This window comes from Triturus cristatus, chromosome 11, assembly GCF_964204655.1.
Source record: "Triturus cristatus chromosome 11, aTriCri1.1, whole genome shotgun sequence".
NCBI classification, from domain to species: domain Eukaryota; kingdom Metazoa; phylum Chordata; class Amphibia; order Caudata; family Salamandridae; genus Triturus; species Triturus cristatus.
In genome coordinates this window covers 71,521,335-71,540,727 of record NC_140594.1, presented here as the reverse complement: position 1 = coordinate 71,540,727, position 19,393 = coordinate 71,521,335, and the positions used below count along the sequence as shown (strand labels likewise).

Here is a 19,393-nt window from a genome sequence, read left to right as displayed (position 1 = left end):
TTATGGCTGAACTGCTCCTAAACAAGCACGACCAGGGCTGATTTGCATATGGTTGCTCTCTGGATCTTATGTCACAGAGAAGCTAAAAACGACGGATTGGAATGTGACCCAGAGCAATTGCTTGCGGCTGAGATAAATTCAAGCTTTCCACTGATGACATTTTGTGCTTTCTAAGCTCATTCCTTGCGGCATTCCCCATAGTAGCCTATTGCTCTCACCTTACTGGGCCTGTACAATCATCGAGAAGCATTTGATCAATCAATCAATTTGTATTTGTAGAGCGCTGCTTGCCACCTGAGAGGGTATGCAGGCGCTAGCTGCAAGTTTCATAGACTTTGATAGCCCAGTATCCAGAATGCAATTCTTGCAGCTCTTTCTTTTTAAGTTGTTTTTATTGTGCAGAGACACCGCCTAGGAGAACATGCATTTAGTTTTTGATACATCTGGATTGACCCACATACCTTGAGGAACAACAGCGCCTGTGAAGTTTTTAAAGAGAACGCGACAACCGTGGACAAGCTCACCTTCTGACACAGCAACTGGCTTCCATGAGCTGAGGTTTCAGTCTTTCTGCTGCACACAATGAGAGCTTTTAATGCTGTCTTTATCCTCTTTCTGCATAGCGGCCAGACCAAGGAGGTACTTCCTTCGTCCTCTGTGTAATTCTTGTGAGTAAAGGAAACCAGTAGAGCTTCGGAGGGGGTGGTCGATGAAAAAAACTGTGATACTATCCCAGGAGCCAGTGTCATTGAAAGGCCTGAAGGGTTGGGTAGGAGTTAGTCATGTGTCAGGCTCTGTTTGACTTATAACCAGGGCCAGTGGAATTATTGGCAGGGGAGAGCCAAATTAAGCGGCAGGTTTCAGCAGATTATGCAGCGAGAAAAGGCAAATTATGTGACGTAATGCAGCGCATTTTATGATAGAATTAATTCATTATTTTGTCCTTTTTACACTTGCTGACACTGTCTGGGCACTGGTTGCACCTAATTTTTACAAGTTTAACAAACAAATATAGCAATAAGCAACAGAAAGGGGGCCAGTCAACCTTTGCAGAGTGCCTTCCACTGCGCTGCAACAAGTGTCGCTTTGTTCTTAGTAACTTTTGAACCGTCTGAGCTAGAAACAATTTTTTGGTTAAAAACTGCAGATTATGCAGCAGATGATGGGTTATGTGGCAAATGCGGCAAATCTATAACTATGTGAAATTTGCCGCGGCTGCACAATCGCATTATTCCAGTGGCCCTGCATATGACTGATTCTGCTCCAACTCTTCCAGCCTTTCAGCGGGATTGATCTTTTCAGTAATCTTATAGTCATTCTACAGGCGATGGTTCGTGTCCCAGGGATGTCCTGCCTCCATGGCAGCCAAAAGTACCAACCCTGTTCCAAGGGCGCCTTTTCCCAGAGATGGATTGAAAGCGCCGCCGTCAGCACAACATCCATTTCCCCTTAGCAGGGGGATATTTTACTGTAGCACTCAGCTGCTCTCATTTCGCTGTGTTTGTAAAACAGAATCACCAGAGCAATTAGTCACAGAAGCCCCTGCCTTCTCCAGGAGGGGAAGAAAGCAGGCAGACGATATATCTCATTCAAGTGGAAATCGGGCAGTCCTCGCCTGCCATGAGCTCGGCTTCAGATCACGACACTGAAACGAAGGCTCAGGCTGCATTTCAGCACAAATGGACGTCAGAAGCTGCAGACCTGGCTTTTCAATGAACCAATTTACTACAGGCGGCGCCAGGCACACACCTGCTCTGCGCCAGGATACCCTCACGGGTGTTAGTGTGCTTTACAAATACACACAATGTAGCTGAGCTGTAAGGTAGCAGAGTGGGCTGGGCAGCCTGCTGCTGAGATCTGTAGGTCACAGGTTCAGATCCCAACAGGGCTGGGTCTGCCTTTCATCTTTTTGTAGTCGATTAAATAAGCACCACTAAAAGATGGTGAATACCATCGCCAATCATTTCGTCGTGGAGAAATAATTCTATTTCAGGCATATACCTTAATGACGTATATTATAATTATTATTACAAAGCAGTACTGCTACTAGTCGTTTTAATAACAATAATAGTAATCATTAGAATAACTATATATAGGATACAGTACCCCTACTGTAAATTCTGAAGGCAGTGCAATTCAAAGAGGAGTTCCATGACATATACAGGCACAAAGCCGCAGGGCGAGTGACTTCATATGGTGCTGAAACTTCCAATATCCTTATAATATGCAGTAGGGGGTACTTTATCCTGTATAATACTGAGGATATTTTTGGTGTTTTTATTAAGAATGATACCACACCAAGGATGCCAGGTCTTACATGCAATGTAAAAGAAAGACAGGGTAGTTTCCTACATTCCCAAGTACAGCGACACCACGCTGCATAGCGCTTTCATGTATTTATAACACAAGATAAAACACAAAGGACCTTGATGTAATATCCAGAAACTTCTCCATGTCTTGTGTTAAAAAAAGACTTCCTTTAAACAAACCATCCAAGTTCCAATATTCTAAAAAAAACACTTCAGTAATTTTGCTTTCACACACAACTGTGCTGTCTAATACCATCTTTCAACTGAAAATATCTGCTAAATGTGTTGACTTTTGCATCCGCTCACAATACAGCGCCCTGAAAACAGCCTTGAATAAAACTGATGCTGCTTTGTTAAACTCCTTGGCCCCTAGAATGTAGTGGGAAAAAGAAATAGCGTTGTGGGCTAGCCGAAAAAATGCTTTTAGAAGATGCTTCCCCGACGTCCTCGTCAGAGCTGAGGTGTTGTTGCTGCTAAGCTGTGCAGCCCTGGTCGCAAGGAGGGGTTCAGAAGTCTTGTTTACAGCCTTTGGCAGCGCAGTGAAGGACGCTTCCGTGTTGAAATTATTCTCACTGTCTCCATACAAGTAACCTTTGAACTTGTTTTATTCAGCGGCACAGAATGCACATGTTCACACCTTGCTGTTTTCTTCTGACAGCTGAGACTGGTAAAATGGCTCCCTGTCCCTGGGTGCGTATTAAGCGTGACGTCAGACGTCGCGGATTATAAATTATGACAAGCGACTTCTGACGCTTTTCTTCATTGCAGGCGCGTTTTGACGTCAGAACGCGCGTGTAATAACGAAATAATGCCGTTGTCATTATTAAGATGTTTCAGCATCCTTAGTCTTATAGCTTTATTTATTGTTGCAATATAAAAGTGCATGTACATAAAGCACTTCACAAGTCAATCAGACATAATGTATCAACCGTGAGATACCGAAAGACAGTGTTGGGGATCCAATCTGCCGTCTGTAGCTTATACTCTGACGTTTGCAGCAAGCGCATCAACCAACTGAGCTCTGATGCTGTCTTTTCAGCCCAAAAGCCCAATTGATAGCAAGGTAGAGCCTAATAAGAGTGTCGGGTAGCACTGAACAGGGCCTGGGCTGGGTGTGCCCATGGGGGCAGCGACCATAGGCCAGGGGTGGCGGGAAATGGGGTGGCTCACAGTGGCTCAAGCCTACAAGTAGAGCTCTTCCAGTAAATCCAATGTTTGCGTCCCCTTCTTCACCCACACTGCTTCTGAACCGATCCCTCCCTTGGAAGATCTTCTGAGGTGTTTGGGGCACAATCTCTGCAGAGCAGGTATCTCCCATGGACACAGAAACCACACAACCAACATGTAACAAGCCATCGACGACAAGTCGTCACTCAAGGTGGTCTTACACCAAGTCAAAAGGTGCAAGAGGAGGGTTGTTCCAACCAAAGCCCCTCTGTCCCCCAACATCCAGCAGAGCACACAGAGTCCCCCCATAAACAATTCTTGCGGGCTGACTCTGATATATACAGTACCGTCTTTAGACCAACACCGGGATACAACGATCAGATTAATGGATAGAATCCCGGATCTTGGTCAACATTTAACGGGAAAGACTCTTGTAACTGGCCATTCCAGCATGCATATAAACAACACGGGCTACAAATGTACTCGTTGAAAAATGAACACACTAAGCTTGGACAAACTCGCAGCCCAGCTCACATAACACACCATACTCCTGATCCTACAGTCAATAACACACAGCGCTGCAACTGCCTGGTGCAACCATCACTCATCGTCGCTACCTGTCAAAAACCATCTATGCATCTCCTTCAGACCTGACAAAGCACACCCCAGTGAGACAGCCAGGCAGCGTATTTGGTAATTTATAATACAACAATACAACAATGAAAACCAGAATGTACTGGGGTATGTCTACCCCAACATCTAAATTCAGCTAGGCAGGCAAGTCCCCTGCAAAAGAAGACAACCAAACTGTGTGCCCAGAGCATTCGTGGGCATCTCCACTGCAAGCTATGGAAGGACTTATGGAAACAGTGAATTTCCGTAACACAGATCATAATAGTTTTAGTCTGATAAAGCCGTCCGCAAGAGATGTGGGAAGAGTTGCCCACCATCGGAGGGGCGTACAAAGCCGACCTCAATAGACTTATTGCCAACTTTCCAAACAGGTCAAATTAACTTGTTCGTACCAAACCAAAAGGATTGGTGAACATTCCCTTTACTATATATCAACACTCTAAGGGCCTGATTCACATAACTAACTTAAGACAAAATCCTAAACTTACTACCATTTTGGTATTCACAGAAGGCACTTACTCATATCGGTATTCACAGAAGTTAGGAGTCCTAAAATTAGGATTTTTCTCAGTTTAGTAGTAGTATAGTTAGGACTCCTAACTTTAGGACTCCTAAATGCCTTCTGTGAATACTAAAAGTCTTAAAATTAGGATTTTTCTCAATTTAGTAGTAGTATAGTTAGGACTCCTAACTTTAGGACTCCTAAACTGAGAAAAATCCCAATTTTAAGACTTTCGGTATTCACAGAAGGCATTTAGGAGTCCTAAAGTTAGGACTCCTAACTTCTGCGAATACCGAAGTGAGTAAGTGTCTTCTGTGAATACCAAAATGAGTAAGTGCCTTCTGTGAATACGAAAATGGTAGTAAGTTTAGGATTTTGTCTTAAGTTAGTTCTGTGAATCGGGCCCTAAAGGTTTAATTCTAGTCTTAGAATAGAATATTACAGAAATGCACAAAATCATTCTAAATAATATTTTTGTTGGAACAGGACCAAGGCTTATTTGCATGTGGTTGGGTTTAATTAGAGGTGGCATGGTGGGGGGTGGGGGGAAAATGATGTGTTGGAATGCTACCCTGAGTGATTGCCAGTGGTTTGACAATTTGTAAACATCCCTCTCATCACCTTTTTGTGTGTTTGATGTAATGGCCTGAGTGGCCAAGGTTATGCCCAGATGTGTCCCCTGTGTTCACTATGCCACTGGAACCAGGCTGCACCCAGCTGAAGAAGTCCAATCATGCCAAAACTTACCTTGGGTTGCTTGTGTTATAGTTCGGAGAGGACCTGGCTTGGCAGTTCGGGTTGAGTTGCATATGCTTGGGTGTAATCTGAGCTGGCATGGTGAGCAAAAAAACAATGGGTTGGAATGTTACTCTGAGGGACTGACGTTGGTTAGGCTTGTTCCAAGCGTTCTTCCCATCACTTTTTGTGTATTTTAACTCAAAAACGTTGCCATAATCCACCATCCTTCCTCCGCGGCTTGGGTTGACTTCTCTGCTTTTAAATCAATGAATGAGCAGATTACAAGATCAGTGCCAAATCTACCAGTGTTGGCGTAGCTCTCTGCGGGAAGAGTCTCTTCCTAACACTATCTACAAGCTTGATGAACTCGAGAAGCACGTCTCTCTCCCAGAGTCTGTGCCAAGGCAGATGAAACTTGCATTCATCCTGCAGTCTTGAAAATATTGCAATGTCAAGGCCACTAGTTTTCACTACCCACCAACTCTCTCCAAGCTCCATAATCCCAGCAATCTCCAGGAAGACATGGTCACAGATCAAACACATTTATACGTGGAGCTGAACGTCTGTTCCAATACTATCAGTCCGGGTGGAGGCAATGGAGAGGTAAAGAACCATTCTAACATACGTTACCGCCTATAATGGCCAACAAACTGTCCTGAATACCCTCGACGTTTCAGCCATATTGTACATGGAAATGGTACATCTGAAAGAGTGGGCTCCGATAACCAGAGGAGTCTTAGCATGGATTCACTTTCCCCTTTCCAAATACAGGTTTCAGGTTTGCATTACAATGGTGGGCTCGTCCACCCATTATGCAAATGCACCCATTGGTATAAGTGGTGCAACAATACTCGGTGCACTCCCAAATACATGCCAATGAAACCCCAAATCCACGTTCCAATAGAATTAGGACTCAGGCAAACATCGTCATGTGCCATGACCACATCCGTCTCTGGACAAGGGAAGGTCTCCAGGGCTCAAACAAACCACTCGAGATACTGGTACTGGGCAGTACTCCACCCCCCTGAAAGAAGCCAGGATAGGTTCCTGATCCCCTAATGCTGCTCTGTTACCTCACCATGTGTACCTCCAGCACTGCGCCAGCTGTGGCAGGTGGGCAGGTGGGCAGAGGCAGTGTTGGGCTGTGCTGGGTGGGCTTCGGCAATGCAAAGTTCTACCTCTGAAAATTCCCAGGGTTCACGGAGGGTGCTTAGAAGCAATGTCCGGCAGGGCTGACACTGAGTGAACAAGCCCACCAGGGTACCTTCTCATAAGGGGAGTGAGAACAAAGTGAGTCTGTCGTGCTGAGGTAAATACAATTCCAGCACCAGCTCTGGCACAGAGGGGGCGCCGCCAGTCATTAAACGCTCCTCTAATTGACTCTTCGGCACACATCACAATATCCATTTGTGAGGAAACAGGAGAATCTGCCCAAATTTGTAGTAAGAAGCATGCGGTACAACTGCATACAGTAATATGTTTTGGAGGACATATCCCCCAGGTCAAACCTGAAGGAATTTCTCCCCAAAAAGCCCCAGAATTATGATGTGCAATATAGAAATCAGTGCGGTAACAGCGGTTGTGTACATGTTATTCCCCATTCCATAGGTGGTGTGTCTTGTATAACATAAGACCCTTTATAATTTCACACTCGGTTTTACTGGTACCCCATGATGCAAAAGGATCCAACTACAGTTACTGTCGCGATTGGGGCCTTGGTGTTCCAGCAGTCAACATCTTGGCTACCACCCTAACTGGTAGACATTACCCACATTTTACATACTCACTGGTCTTCTATCTCAAAGCCTTGTCTGAGAAAAACCAACCAATAGTCCCAATCAGCTGCCTGCGTGAGACAAAATGGGTCCTCTCATGATGAACAGCATCGACCAGATAGGAAAGACGCGCCATAAACCGCTGCATTAGGAGACTGGGCTGTAAACATGGCTTTAATGTTCAAGCCATCCATTTGCAAAGCATGTGGCGTGTTGGTCGTTGACATTCATAAAGATGTTTGAGGCCTGTAAACCGCCAGCGCCTCAACGAGTGGTAGGTAATTCACACAGGTCGATACAGAAAGTGAGATTCATTTGCCTTATACCAGCCCAGTCTTTCTTCAGTTTCTCTTACTGCAAATGATTCCATTGCTTAAAGGAACAGTAATCCAATTCATGATTTTTTCAAAACTTAGTATGATAATTACATCATACACCAACATTCAATTCCACCAGACTTTCAAAATGGTCACTGACTTTTAGAAATATTTCTAATTTAGATCTAATCAAGGAAAAATAATGTCATGTTGTTACCTGGAAAATCTGACATGGATCTGACACTCCTTTTAACTATGTTAGCAATATTTCACCCCGAAAGGATTGGAGTATTAATAAACATATCACTTATGACTCACTCGGTACCTCGAGTAGGTATCCTGCTGCTAGCTAGGCAAATATTACATTCGGTATCTGTTATACCCTACTTAATTGTAAAACATGTAGTCCAGCCCTGCTGCCACTAGCTGCTCAGCCAGAGCGTGAGATGGTCATAGAATGTTGGTGTGCCTGTGACGCATGGAATGCCTGGGTGTCTGAGTGGATGAGTGTTGGCAGTTGAAGATGGGCTGAGCAGCTAGGGAGGCTGCTCCTGGTGGGGCTGGTACCACACTAGGCTGGCTGGAGTAGAGACAGTTGTAACCTGAACTGGAAGATGAATAAAGAAGACTGATAATACATACTGGCTCCAGTTGTCTTTCTACAGAGGTTATAACAGTATCAAAATATGAATCTGGGGTTTTAATAAACGTTTTCCTTCCACAAAGACTTGCAGCATTGTTTTTTACAATATCGAGTCACGTGACATAATGTTTCTCTTAGGAGTTCTCGGAGAATGATATAATTACTTTCGGGTAGTTTGCAATTATTCGTAATGCATTCAGGATGACTTGTAATTCAGGAATAAGGCTTTGTTGCGTTGCCAAGTAACCAGTGATTTGCAATCCAGCACTTTTGGAAGTAACTTCAGCGAGCAGCCCCTGGGAAGGAACATTCAGTGTCATTTAATGCAGTCCTCGGCGCCTGATCTCCGCAGCGCACTGAAGCCCGGCACATACTTCGAGGCACCTGTGTTTGCACCAGCCTGAGGCATCAACGCTTTTAAGGCATCAGAGATATCTCAGGAAGGACACAGGAGAGGATGCCTCAGTTATCTAAAGCCTAAGGTGGCCCTTGTTAGTAAAGTACTGCTCGGTGGGTCGAGGGCCCCTTGCAGAGGGATCACAGATTTAAAGACTCCGCATTTCATCCTCCCAGTAGGAGTAAAGCGAGCACCATGGAGTTATCAATATAAGCGCTAAGCAACAGTGTGTAAGAGCTGAAGTAAGACCTTCGCACTGTGTTTTTATGGCACGAGGGAGCATTATGACTGCCAGGTCTGAGGTCACAGGTGATAGTATGTCATGAGATTGTGCAGGTGTATATGTGCGTGTATGAGTGATATGCCGCGTTGATGTAACTTACTTCAAACTCCCTGCTAACATGTCCTCACTCGACAACTTACTTTCCCAACGATTCTTTCCAGCTGCCTAAAGTTCACTCCCCCTGTGGATTCAATGACGTACAATTCCACTATTCAAACCGATTGTGATGTCCCTTCTCTGAGCCAATGATTGTGTGACGTCATAATGCAGGTGATGCTCCTCTTCTCTAAGCACAGAGCGCCCGCCCCTTCAATATGTGATGTCACAACACGTCCCCATTCTGAAGACACACTTGTCATTCAGGCACTTCCTGTCCCACCTCTAATTCTTGTGCACCCAGTGCTAACCAGAATATATATATTTTCGTGTGTAAATGGAACCTGTCCTTTTTTTAGGTCTCGCCTGACCCAGCGCATGCGCTGGTCTGGCGAGACTTATTGAGAGGGCTCCAAAAAGTGCTACCAGGCCAACCTGGAGCTACAGTGCATGTGCGCGGGCGTGCGCGCCGCGCACGGCCGCTTTGATGTTTGATCGTGATCGCGATCACTTTTACTTTCGCGGCCGCACAGCCGCTTTGCATAGCCAATAGGTCTCGCTTTTGGGACCTTATAAGTATTTAGTTATGCAACTGTTGCATGGCTAAACACTTATAAGGTCCCATAGGCGAGACCTATTGGCTATGCCAATGCTTGTTTTTCTTTCAACTATCACATTTAGTGCCCATAGATTCCAGATGTGCATCCTATCCCTAGTGCCCATTGTTCTTCTGCCACCATAAAAGGTACAGAGAGCACCAGCATTCCATCATGTTATAGTTTCCATACTACTGTAAGGTCGCACAAGCATGATGGACTCCGGGGTTCAAGTAGGTAGTTCCCTAATAGTAATAAAACATAAAAGATGACCCATGCATGCCTAGATGCCACATCAGAAGCAGGGTAATGCCCTGCTCAGCCTTCTCCTCTTCTGACTCACCGTCACATTCCCACATACCTGGCTGGGCAGCACCAGGCACAGAAGAAACAGATCGCAAAACTTCTTATTCCTTTGAAACATGTAGAAGCGAAACCCAACACCTACGCTCACAGACGATAAGCATTTGTTACAATTACCCATTTTTTTCTCTCACGGTATTTCATTTGGAAGACCACACTCAAAGCCATTCACCTCAATGACAGTAGATATTGTACTTTAAACAGTTTTATACTATTAGTTGCCCTGAAGAAGGCCCGCAAAACAGATCACTTTAACAGGTTGGAACATGTTAACATTTGTACAGAGAGCAGAATAGGTAACATAAAGTCCCAAACTTGTCATAAAATTCCTATTACATTGGAAAAGTACTTTGCCCTTACTGACTTTGACTGCCTATTTCACTTTAATCTACTATGCCTGTGAACGAGTCTCACTTTAACCTACTATGCCTGTGAATGAGTCCCCATCGCGTTATCAAGCCATAATTATCATTTATTAAGTATTCATTCATTTGTATATGATACTATGTGATTCATTCAACAATGATTGTTATACCATGCCAGTGGCTCTTAGCCTGTGATCTGGCGATCTTTGGGGGTCCACGAAGCCTACTCAAGGGATTAGCGCCTACTAAGGAAATTAAATAATACTAACAAATTGATAAAGCGCGTATATATAAAGAAATAATATGTAATAATGAAAAATGTAAAATGTTCTGTAAATGCAAAGGAATTTGAAATTGGAGAGTAAAAATGACGTTAGTATCTTCAGACGGATTCGTGGGAGTGATCTAAGTGAGTGAAACAGGATTTAGTATGGCGGATGAGCGCCCACAATTAAATTTAGAAAAGCTTCAACCTTCCATTAAATTTGTTCTTTTTATTTGTTTGTGAATATTTAATCATTTATGTATTTTTTTTGATGAATGGTTGTTTCTGTAATTTGTATGTGTTGTTTTAAGTTTCAAATCATTGAAACGCTTAGGCAGGGGTACCCATCTTCTACTAATGACTCATTAGGGGTCACCGGCTTGCAGTAAAGACTCATTAGGGGTCACCAGCTTACAGTAAAGACTCATTAGGGGTCACCGGCTTACAATAAAGACTCATTAGAGGTCACAGCTTACAGTAATGACTCATTAGGGGTCACCAGCTTACAATAAATACTCATTAGGGGTCACCAGCTTGCAATGAAGACTCATTAGGGGTCACCGGCTTACAGTAAAGACTCATAAGGGGTCATAGGCTTACAGTAAAGACTTATTAGGGGTTACCACCTTACAGTAAAGACTCATTAGGGGTTACCGGCTTCCAGTAAAGACTCATTAGGGGTCACCTGCTTACAGTAAAGACTCATTAGGGATCACTGGCTTACAGTAAAGACTCATCAGGGGTCATCGGCTTGCAGTAAGGACTCATTAGGGGTCGCCGGCTTACAGTAAAGACTCATTAGGGGTCACCGGCTTACAGTAAAGACTCATTAGGGGTCATCGGCTTGCAGTAAAGACTCATTAGGGGTCATCTGCTTGCTGTAAGGACTCATTAGGGGTCATTGGCTTACAGTAAAGACTCATTAGGGGTCACCGGCTTACAGTAAAGACTCATCAGGGGTCATCGGCTTGCAGTAAGGACTCATTAGGGGTCGCCGGCTTACAGTAAAGACTCATTAGGGGTCACCGGCTTACAGTAAAGACTCATTAGGGGTCATCGGCTTGCAGTAAAGACTCATTAGGGGTTATCTGCTTGCTGTAAGGTCTCATTAGGGGTCATTGGCTTACAGTAAAGACTCATTAGGGGTCACCGGCTTACAGTAAAGACTCATCAGGGGTCATCGGCTTGCAGTAAGGACTCATTAGGGGTCGCATGATTCGAATAATGATTCAGTGGGGGTCCTTGGGTTACAGTAATGATTCAGTGGGGGATCAAAGAATTCAAAAGGAAAGGCTGAGAATCACTGTACTACGCCATTCTTAAAGTCAAGCAATACTATCAACAGCACATTTATATGCACACAGTAGACGGATCAAAACCGTAAAATCACTCTTTGTGAAATGTTGCTCATTGGGGAGTGTTGCATTCCCACCAGCAAGAGTATATCCCACTGGATACGCCCACTTGGATCATTGTGTGATGTCATAACACGTGTGTATCCTCACTACGCAACTCCCTTTGTGACACACTTCCTCTGTGTAAGTTGCAGCTCTGTTGCATTACAAGATTGGCCACGCCCCATCTCATTCCTCATGCATGCATGGGGAGGCTGATCCTTTCTGATCCATTCAAGTGAGGAATAAACGCCTTGAGAGAAGCTTATTGGGAACCCCAGTTATTTTCTCACGCCCTAATCAAAAAAGCCTGTGGTGTTTTTAACCATCTCTTCCTTGAACAATAGGGTCTGGCCAGGCCAATATATAGCCTTATTCGGCATTTGTTAACGTGTTTCCAGGTTAGACTTTTTGTCAGGTAGGCGTCAAAGCATTTTTTGACTAATAGATATTTGTTTTCCCTGTACATGCAAAAACTACACCTGCAAAAACGATATTACGAACTTGTCAGTTTGTCTAAATGTAAACAAAAGTTGACCCAGTGCATACAGACCCCATAACTTAGACACTATAAGAGTATCCCTGAAAAGTAGGATCCACAACACCATTGTGGGAGCTGATGAGCACAGCCGTCAAGCAAGAGCGGGTTTGGCTGGCTCGAGGTGACGTCACACCGTCAGAGCTCTAACCTCAAGGTCACTGGTTGAGGTCACTGGAGCGTAGAAGTCATTACCACTCTGTGCCTTTTCAATGGACTGAGGTAAATGGGTCTGGTGGCCTCAAACCCATTCACACAGGGAAGATGGTCACTCATGCCAACACACACAAAAAGCCGTCACTCCTCGACTTCAGGAAGTAACTGAAGCCCCGCCCCTTCAAGGAACAAGTAAAAACACCCCCTTAAGTCCCAGAACCAGATAGATGAGCTACCATCATGCACTTACCCCTCCACACCATTTGTACCCTTCATGCAAAGCCTGTCATTGCTTTAGGGCTGGATGACACTATACAAGTACTCTACATACATACATACATGCATACATACAATCATACATACATGCATGTACACACACACACACACACACACACACACACATTACATTCATATGAACATATCACATGTGGCACCAACCTGAACACTTCAAATTAAAGTCTCAGATGAGAGGTCAAAAACAAGCAAAGTTGGAACTGGAGAGATGCTTTCAATTAGATGGCATCTTTAGTCCAAGGACTAAGAGCACATAGGCTTGGCAGTGTGCAGAATCTTAGTTTATGCATTTATACATCATACCTATGCAAAAAAAAAAAATATATTTCGGAAGAATCTATGGTATCTGTCCGTCACACGTGTCATGTATATAAAGTGACAGATGCCTCCACCAGTCGCCATTTCATCATATTATGAATGTGCCACTTACCCTCATGCCTAGCTCGATATTCTCGCCCCCATACACTTCCATGCCCGGGTCAAGCAGCCCAATGTCCTCAAAGTACTGTCGGTCCACTATGAAGGAGCAGCCAATCATCGCGGGCGTCCTAAGGGGAAGAAGCGAACATTATGTCAGCAAGGTGGTGTTACTTTCAAGAAAACACCAGCTCTCTTGGTATTGAGAATGTAGCATAGGAGAAAGAGGAACGAGCGGCATCGAGGGAGGTGGAGCAAACAAAAATGTAATAAATTCATAAATAATGGACAGAGGACTTTTGTAGTTGCCAAGGCGCAATGGAACTATCCAGCCCGGAAGAGCAGAGACGTACATCCGTAACTCCTTGCTGTGTCATTATCGAGTCTAGACTTGCCACCAGTAGGACTCGAACCTGGGTTACTCAGTCAGTCTATGAACATCTCTTGTGTACGTTCTTGCCTTGCCACCTCAATAGCCCAGAGTGTACACTAATGGCGCCTAGACTTACATGGTCACGGCTTTCCATCTTACAGCTCCAAGTCTTGTCATTCATTGATCCTAACCTTGCCACCAGTGGGATCTAAAGCTATGTTAACCATCAGTACCATGGGGGTCCACCCAGTAACTCCTAATCTTGACAGCCAATGACCCTTGGGGGTCTACCAGCGGTTCCTGGGCTTACATGGCATAGCTTTCATTCCAATAACTCTATTTCTTGTGAGTAGGATCTGGGCAGAAGTCCAAAGCAGATCCCAGGCCTTTCACCCTGCTATCCAATGAGCTACCAGTGGGAGTTAAGCCTATATTGAACAGCATGCATACAAGCTTCCAACCAGTAAGCCCCAGTCCTCCCGGCTAGTGATCCTTATGTGCACTAATAGACACTAGAACAATGTAGTGCAGTTCAATCTCCACCCTGGAACTTCAAGCTGTGACATCCAATTGGTCTAGGCTTGCCATCAGTAGGGCTTGGACCTAGGTTGCCCAGAAGGCATTTAGTCTCTACCTGGTATCTTCTAGTCTTGCCAGCTAACGAGCCTAGAGTGTCCACCAGTGTCCCTGAATTGACCTGACCACGTCTTTCCACTCAGCTTCTCTAGGTCTTTCCTTCTAGGAGCCGAGACTAGCCAACACTGGGGTCTGGCCCTATAGAAGAGTCAAGGCCTTTCCTCAGTAGCTCTATGGCTCGCCAACTACAGACTATGGGGTGCCCACCAGTGTACCCTGGACAAACATAACACAACATGGCCATGGCTTTCCACCCAACAGTTCTAATGCTGGCCATGAAGGGAGCCTCACTAGTGACTGGTGGGGTCTGGACCTATGTCCCACGGCCAGATCCTTCCACTTAATAACTCCTAGCCGTGCCATCCAATAAGCCGAGTCTTACCAACAGTGGGATCTGGACCTATCCAATCGGCACATAGGAATCTACCCAGTGTGGCTCACTCTCTACATACAAAGAGCCAAAACCAGATAGGTCCGACACCAATGTAACCCAGCCAGGCATCGGCCTTCCACTAAGAGATGCTTTGTCTTTGCTCCCTTGGGAATAAAGTTGTGTGAAGCTGGAGTAGTTACACTTTGTCAGTTTTTTAGTCCCTCAAGTGGAATACTCTTAAAAATAAATATGTGGAAAAACACACAAACACATTTTGCAGGAGAAAAAACTGCAAAACTACTTTTTGTAGCATAAGCTTCCAGTAAAGATGTTTTTTTAGCCAATTTAAATGCAAGTACAGTGGTCTGAAGTTAGAAAACCGTCACAATTTCATTACATTGCAACTTTGCCAGTGGAATTGTAAACTTACAAAACCCCTAGACCTGTCCCCACAGTGGGCTATAGGCTATACCTATATGAGTCATTGGGACCAAAACCTTCTTCCCAGTGTAATGGAAATCAGGACCCGCTGGCAATATCCCCACACGCTTTGCCCTATTTGAGACCCCTGGAGGCTGGGTTTCTGACTCTGACTGTCCATGGGCCTTGCTCTGGGCAGGCCCAGGTCCACCGCTATGTTGAAAACACCCACTTCTATGTTGAACACACAGTGAAAACATCCACATACATTAGGGTACACTATGTGTTAGGCTACCCCTGTGATTGGCATGACTAACACTATGCGTCCCTAGTAGATTATAGGGCAAGGGGAATTACAACTACCTTTAAGTCCCTAGTATATAATAGGGCATGGCAATTTCGAGGCCTTTGTTGCACTTGCATGTGTGAGCTGCTGAGAGCCTGAGGTCATTTTAAAAGCAGCCAATGTGTTGCTACACTGCTTTTAAATATAAATTGTTCGCAAACTCGACTTTGGTGGAAGGGGCACTTAAAATGGATAAACTACAATATTTTGGCATTTTTTAGGTACCCCCAGGGTCTCCTGTAGGTGTCCTAGGGATGAGGAGTCATGTAATTATAAGGAATATAAGGAGGGCCCTAATAAAATATATTTTATATGCCCTAGGGATAGAGCAATTGCACATCTCACTTTCCCCATTGTAGTAAAGTGCCTCCCAAAATCAACTTTTTTGGTGCTAGGGGCACTGGAGGGAGGAGCTAAACTACATTTGCATATTCAGGACCCCTAAAGTCTTCCCTGGGTATCCCAGGGGTGGGGGGGGGGGGGGGGTCATGAAACTATTAGCAAGGGCCTAATAAAAGATGTTTTAGATGTCCTTCTGATGGAGAAATTGCCCATTGCAGTTTCCCCATTGTAGATGCTTAGCCTAATAGGATGAAACGCAATAGTTTATAAATCCATAAATATTGCTAGGAATTAAATGACATACCATTTAAGGACTTAGGAGAATGGAATTGATACATCCAACAATATACCATAGTTGCATTTACCCTAAAGTCTACAGAAAAGAAGTTATAAGACTTTCTTGCCTGTGAGCCAAAATTCACCCTTCCTGCCCTCTTCCCTGATTGGTCAGACTTAACAGAATTTGCCAGGCTGCTTTGATGAAGTGAGAAGTGGCTCACCCAGGGAGAGGCTATCTGGTGGAGAGAGCTCTGCTACATAGGAATGTCAGAGCAGGGGGGTTGCAAAGCATGACACTTCAAAGGGGAACAGTAAAGGGAGGGAATGCCAGGTCCATCTATCCACCAGCCCCTCTGACCCAGCCAGATGGCAAGCTTAAGGCAGGAATTTGCAGGTGGTAGGGAGAGGAGAGCTTTGGAAATGAGCCATACTGGTGGTTGGTTTAACTAGTTCTTGCTCCTCTGCTGACATTTCAGCCATATTGAATTTTGGAGAAATAGTGCTTTCTGAGAGAAGATTATGCCACACTTTAGAGGAAGTGGTCATGCTCTGGGGTGTTGCCCTGCATCTAATTGGACAGGAGTGCTCTCCTGGTTGACCCTAGAGAACACTGAATAAATATGTGAGAGGTGCAGAGCCTCTCAGATCTGCTGCTTGAAACTAAGAGAAGAAGGAGGATTGCCAAGCTGGAAACTTGATTTGCAGCATCAGGCCCTGCATTCTGACTGACTGCGCCTGCTGCATTATCTGGAACTACAGCCCAGTGGGTGTACCTTGCTTCAGAAGGATTAAAGAGTGGACTCTCTGCAAGCCACAGTGTAGTAACCACGCTGAAAGCGGATGTAGTAGAAGCGTATTTATTCATAAGTACAGCTATACAGCTTCATAGTAACCTCCAGCTTCACCAACTGACTCCAGTCTTAGAATTCTCATACAATGTCATCCCTTTACATCATTGAGTTCCATACTAAAGAAAAGACATTTCTACACATCTCCCCCTTACAAATGTTTCTTACAATTGATAAAGAAAATACAAATGAATAGTACAAAAATGAATACAATTGAACTATTACAGTTAATACAGAAAAAATGAAGAACATTGCAACATAAACATAATACAAATAAGATCTCTATTCTATAGAATATGGATTATGAACCTTACACAAATTCCCCATACTCCATTCTCTTCCATCATCCAGTTTCACTGCAGAACCCATTACCTTAACTACTCTCTGAGGTTGAGAATACTTGCTCTCACCTTTTCTGACAAACCCCATCTTTCTTACAACAACCCAATCACCACATTTCATTTCTACATCTTTCACACTTTTCCTTCTATCATAATGCACTTTGTTGCGGTCTTGAGACTCCTGAAATGTTTTCAGCATCCACCCAAACATGACTTTTCTTTTGCAACCATGCAGGAGATGCGGGTTCTCTGCCTTTCAGAGCAACAAACGGGGAAACACCAGCTACGGAATTGGGAGTCACCCTATAGTCCCACATCATCTTGATCAATTCTTCTCTCCACATTAGTCCATACTCCAAGGACAACTGGACGTTGTCTACAATTATTCTCTTTGCACTAGTCAGTTGGCCTGCGGTCTAAACAATGCTGCTCTAACATGTCTAATTCCCAAATCATCAAGAAATTTAGACATTACATTAGACACCAATTGCACTCCATTATCAGTAACTAGTGTCCTAGGAATTCCTTTTACTAAGAATACCTCCTTAAGAAATTCGATTACTTTCACAGATGTGATATTCTCGACAGGTTTGACGGTAAACCATTTACTATGGTAATCTACCAGAACAATTAAAAATCTGTTCCTAACACCTGGCCTTTCAATTGGACCTAAGAAATCAAACGCTAATTTTTCCCATGGACGATCAGAGACCTTCACACACCCCAAACGGTGGTTCGCAAATGACTTTACACTTATCACGGTTGCTACAAGCATAACAATCTTTGACAACCTACTCTACTTCCCTATCCATTTCAGGCCACCAGAAACACTGCCTCAACCTTCTTTTGCTCATGCTTCTTCCCAAATGTCCTTCATGTACAAGCTTGACCAGTCTTGCTCTCAACACTTTAGGTGGAACAATCCGATTGCATCTTAAAATTAAAACTTGAATACTCAACTGATCTTTTACCTTGATATACTGCTTCAACTCCTCACTTAAACTCGAAATATTTTTCCAACCACTGCTTATCGCACATTTCAATTCTTTGTACATTCCATCAGAACTCAACGCCTCAGCCCATTCCTCAAACTTCAATGCTAATTCTGCTTCAATAGGTGTAGAAACAGAATCCACCTCGACCATAAAGGAAATCTTTTCCTCATCAATAATAGGCATATGTGGCAAACAATCAGCTACTACATTTTTCTTTCCTCTGATTGTGAAATTCATTTCCATTACCGATAAAAGCCACCTAGAGATTCGTGGAGTCACACTGCCTTCCAAACCCTTACCTCCTTTAAAAATATACAATAGAGGCTTATGATCCATCCTAAGCAAGAAAGGTAGTCCCCAAAGGTAAAACCTAAAATGATTCATTCCCCAACAGCAAGCTAAGGCTTCTTTCTCAATGGCAGAATAAGATCTTTCTGCACCTTGCAAACGACGCGATGCATACCCAATCACCCTTTGCTCATTATCAACTTTCTGGGTTATCACCGCCCCTAAACCCAAATTACTTGCATCTGTTGTCAATATGGTCTTCATCTTGAAGTCAAAATGACCCAAAGTAGGCGCAATAACCAACGAGTCCTTAATGTTCTTAAAGGCTGATTCCCACGCCTCACTCCATTCAAATTCTGCTCCTTTCTTTAATAACACTCTCATTGGTTCAACAACATCAGAAAAAATTGACACAAACTTAGAACAGTATTCAGCTAAACCAAGGAATGATTTCAACAATTCTCTATCATTAGGTCTTGAAGCATCAACAATGGCTTTCACAATACTTTTCTTTGGTTTGATTCCACTGGCAGAAATCTCGTGCCCCAAATAACACACTTGATCTCTTCTTAATTGACATTTTTCCTTTTTGATGGTTAGCCCATATTCAGCAATCCTCCTCAATACTTCAAATAACAATTCATCATGATTCTCAAAGGATTCCCCCACCACCAAAATATTATCTTGAAAGCACAAGACCCTTTCCATACCTTTAAATATATTGTGTATAATCCTTTGGAACACCGCTGAGGCTGATGCTAGTCCAAATGGCTTACGACAATAGCGGAAAGCTCCCAGCAGTGTAACAAAGGAAGTTAAGGCTCGTGACTCCGGATGTAAATTCACTTGATGATAAGCTGAGGACATATCTAAAACGGTGAAAACTTTCCCACCTCCCATAACG

General features: G+C 43.9%; 1 protein-coding gene across 2 annotated transcripts in view; it reads right to left on the bottom strand.

Moving 5' to 3' along the window:
- The window catches only part of GALNT9 (polypeptide N-acetylgalactosaminyltransferase 9), a 763,825-nt gene that overhangs the window by 248,570 nt on the left and 495,862 nt on the right, over positions 1 to 19,393 (bottom strand). For both annotated transcript variants that reach the window (XM_085633497.1, XM_085633498.1), the window contains exon 6: positions 13,262 to 13,379. In XM_085633497.1, coding sequence (XP_085489623.1) covers positions 13,262 to 13,379 — 118 coding nt within the window. The remainder of the gene's footprint in view (positions 1 to 13,261; positions 13,380 to 19,393) is intronic.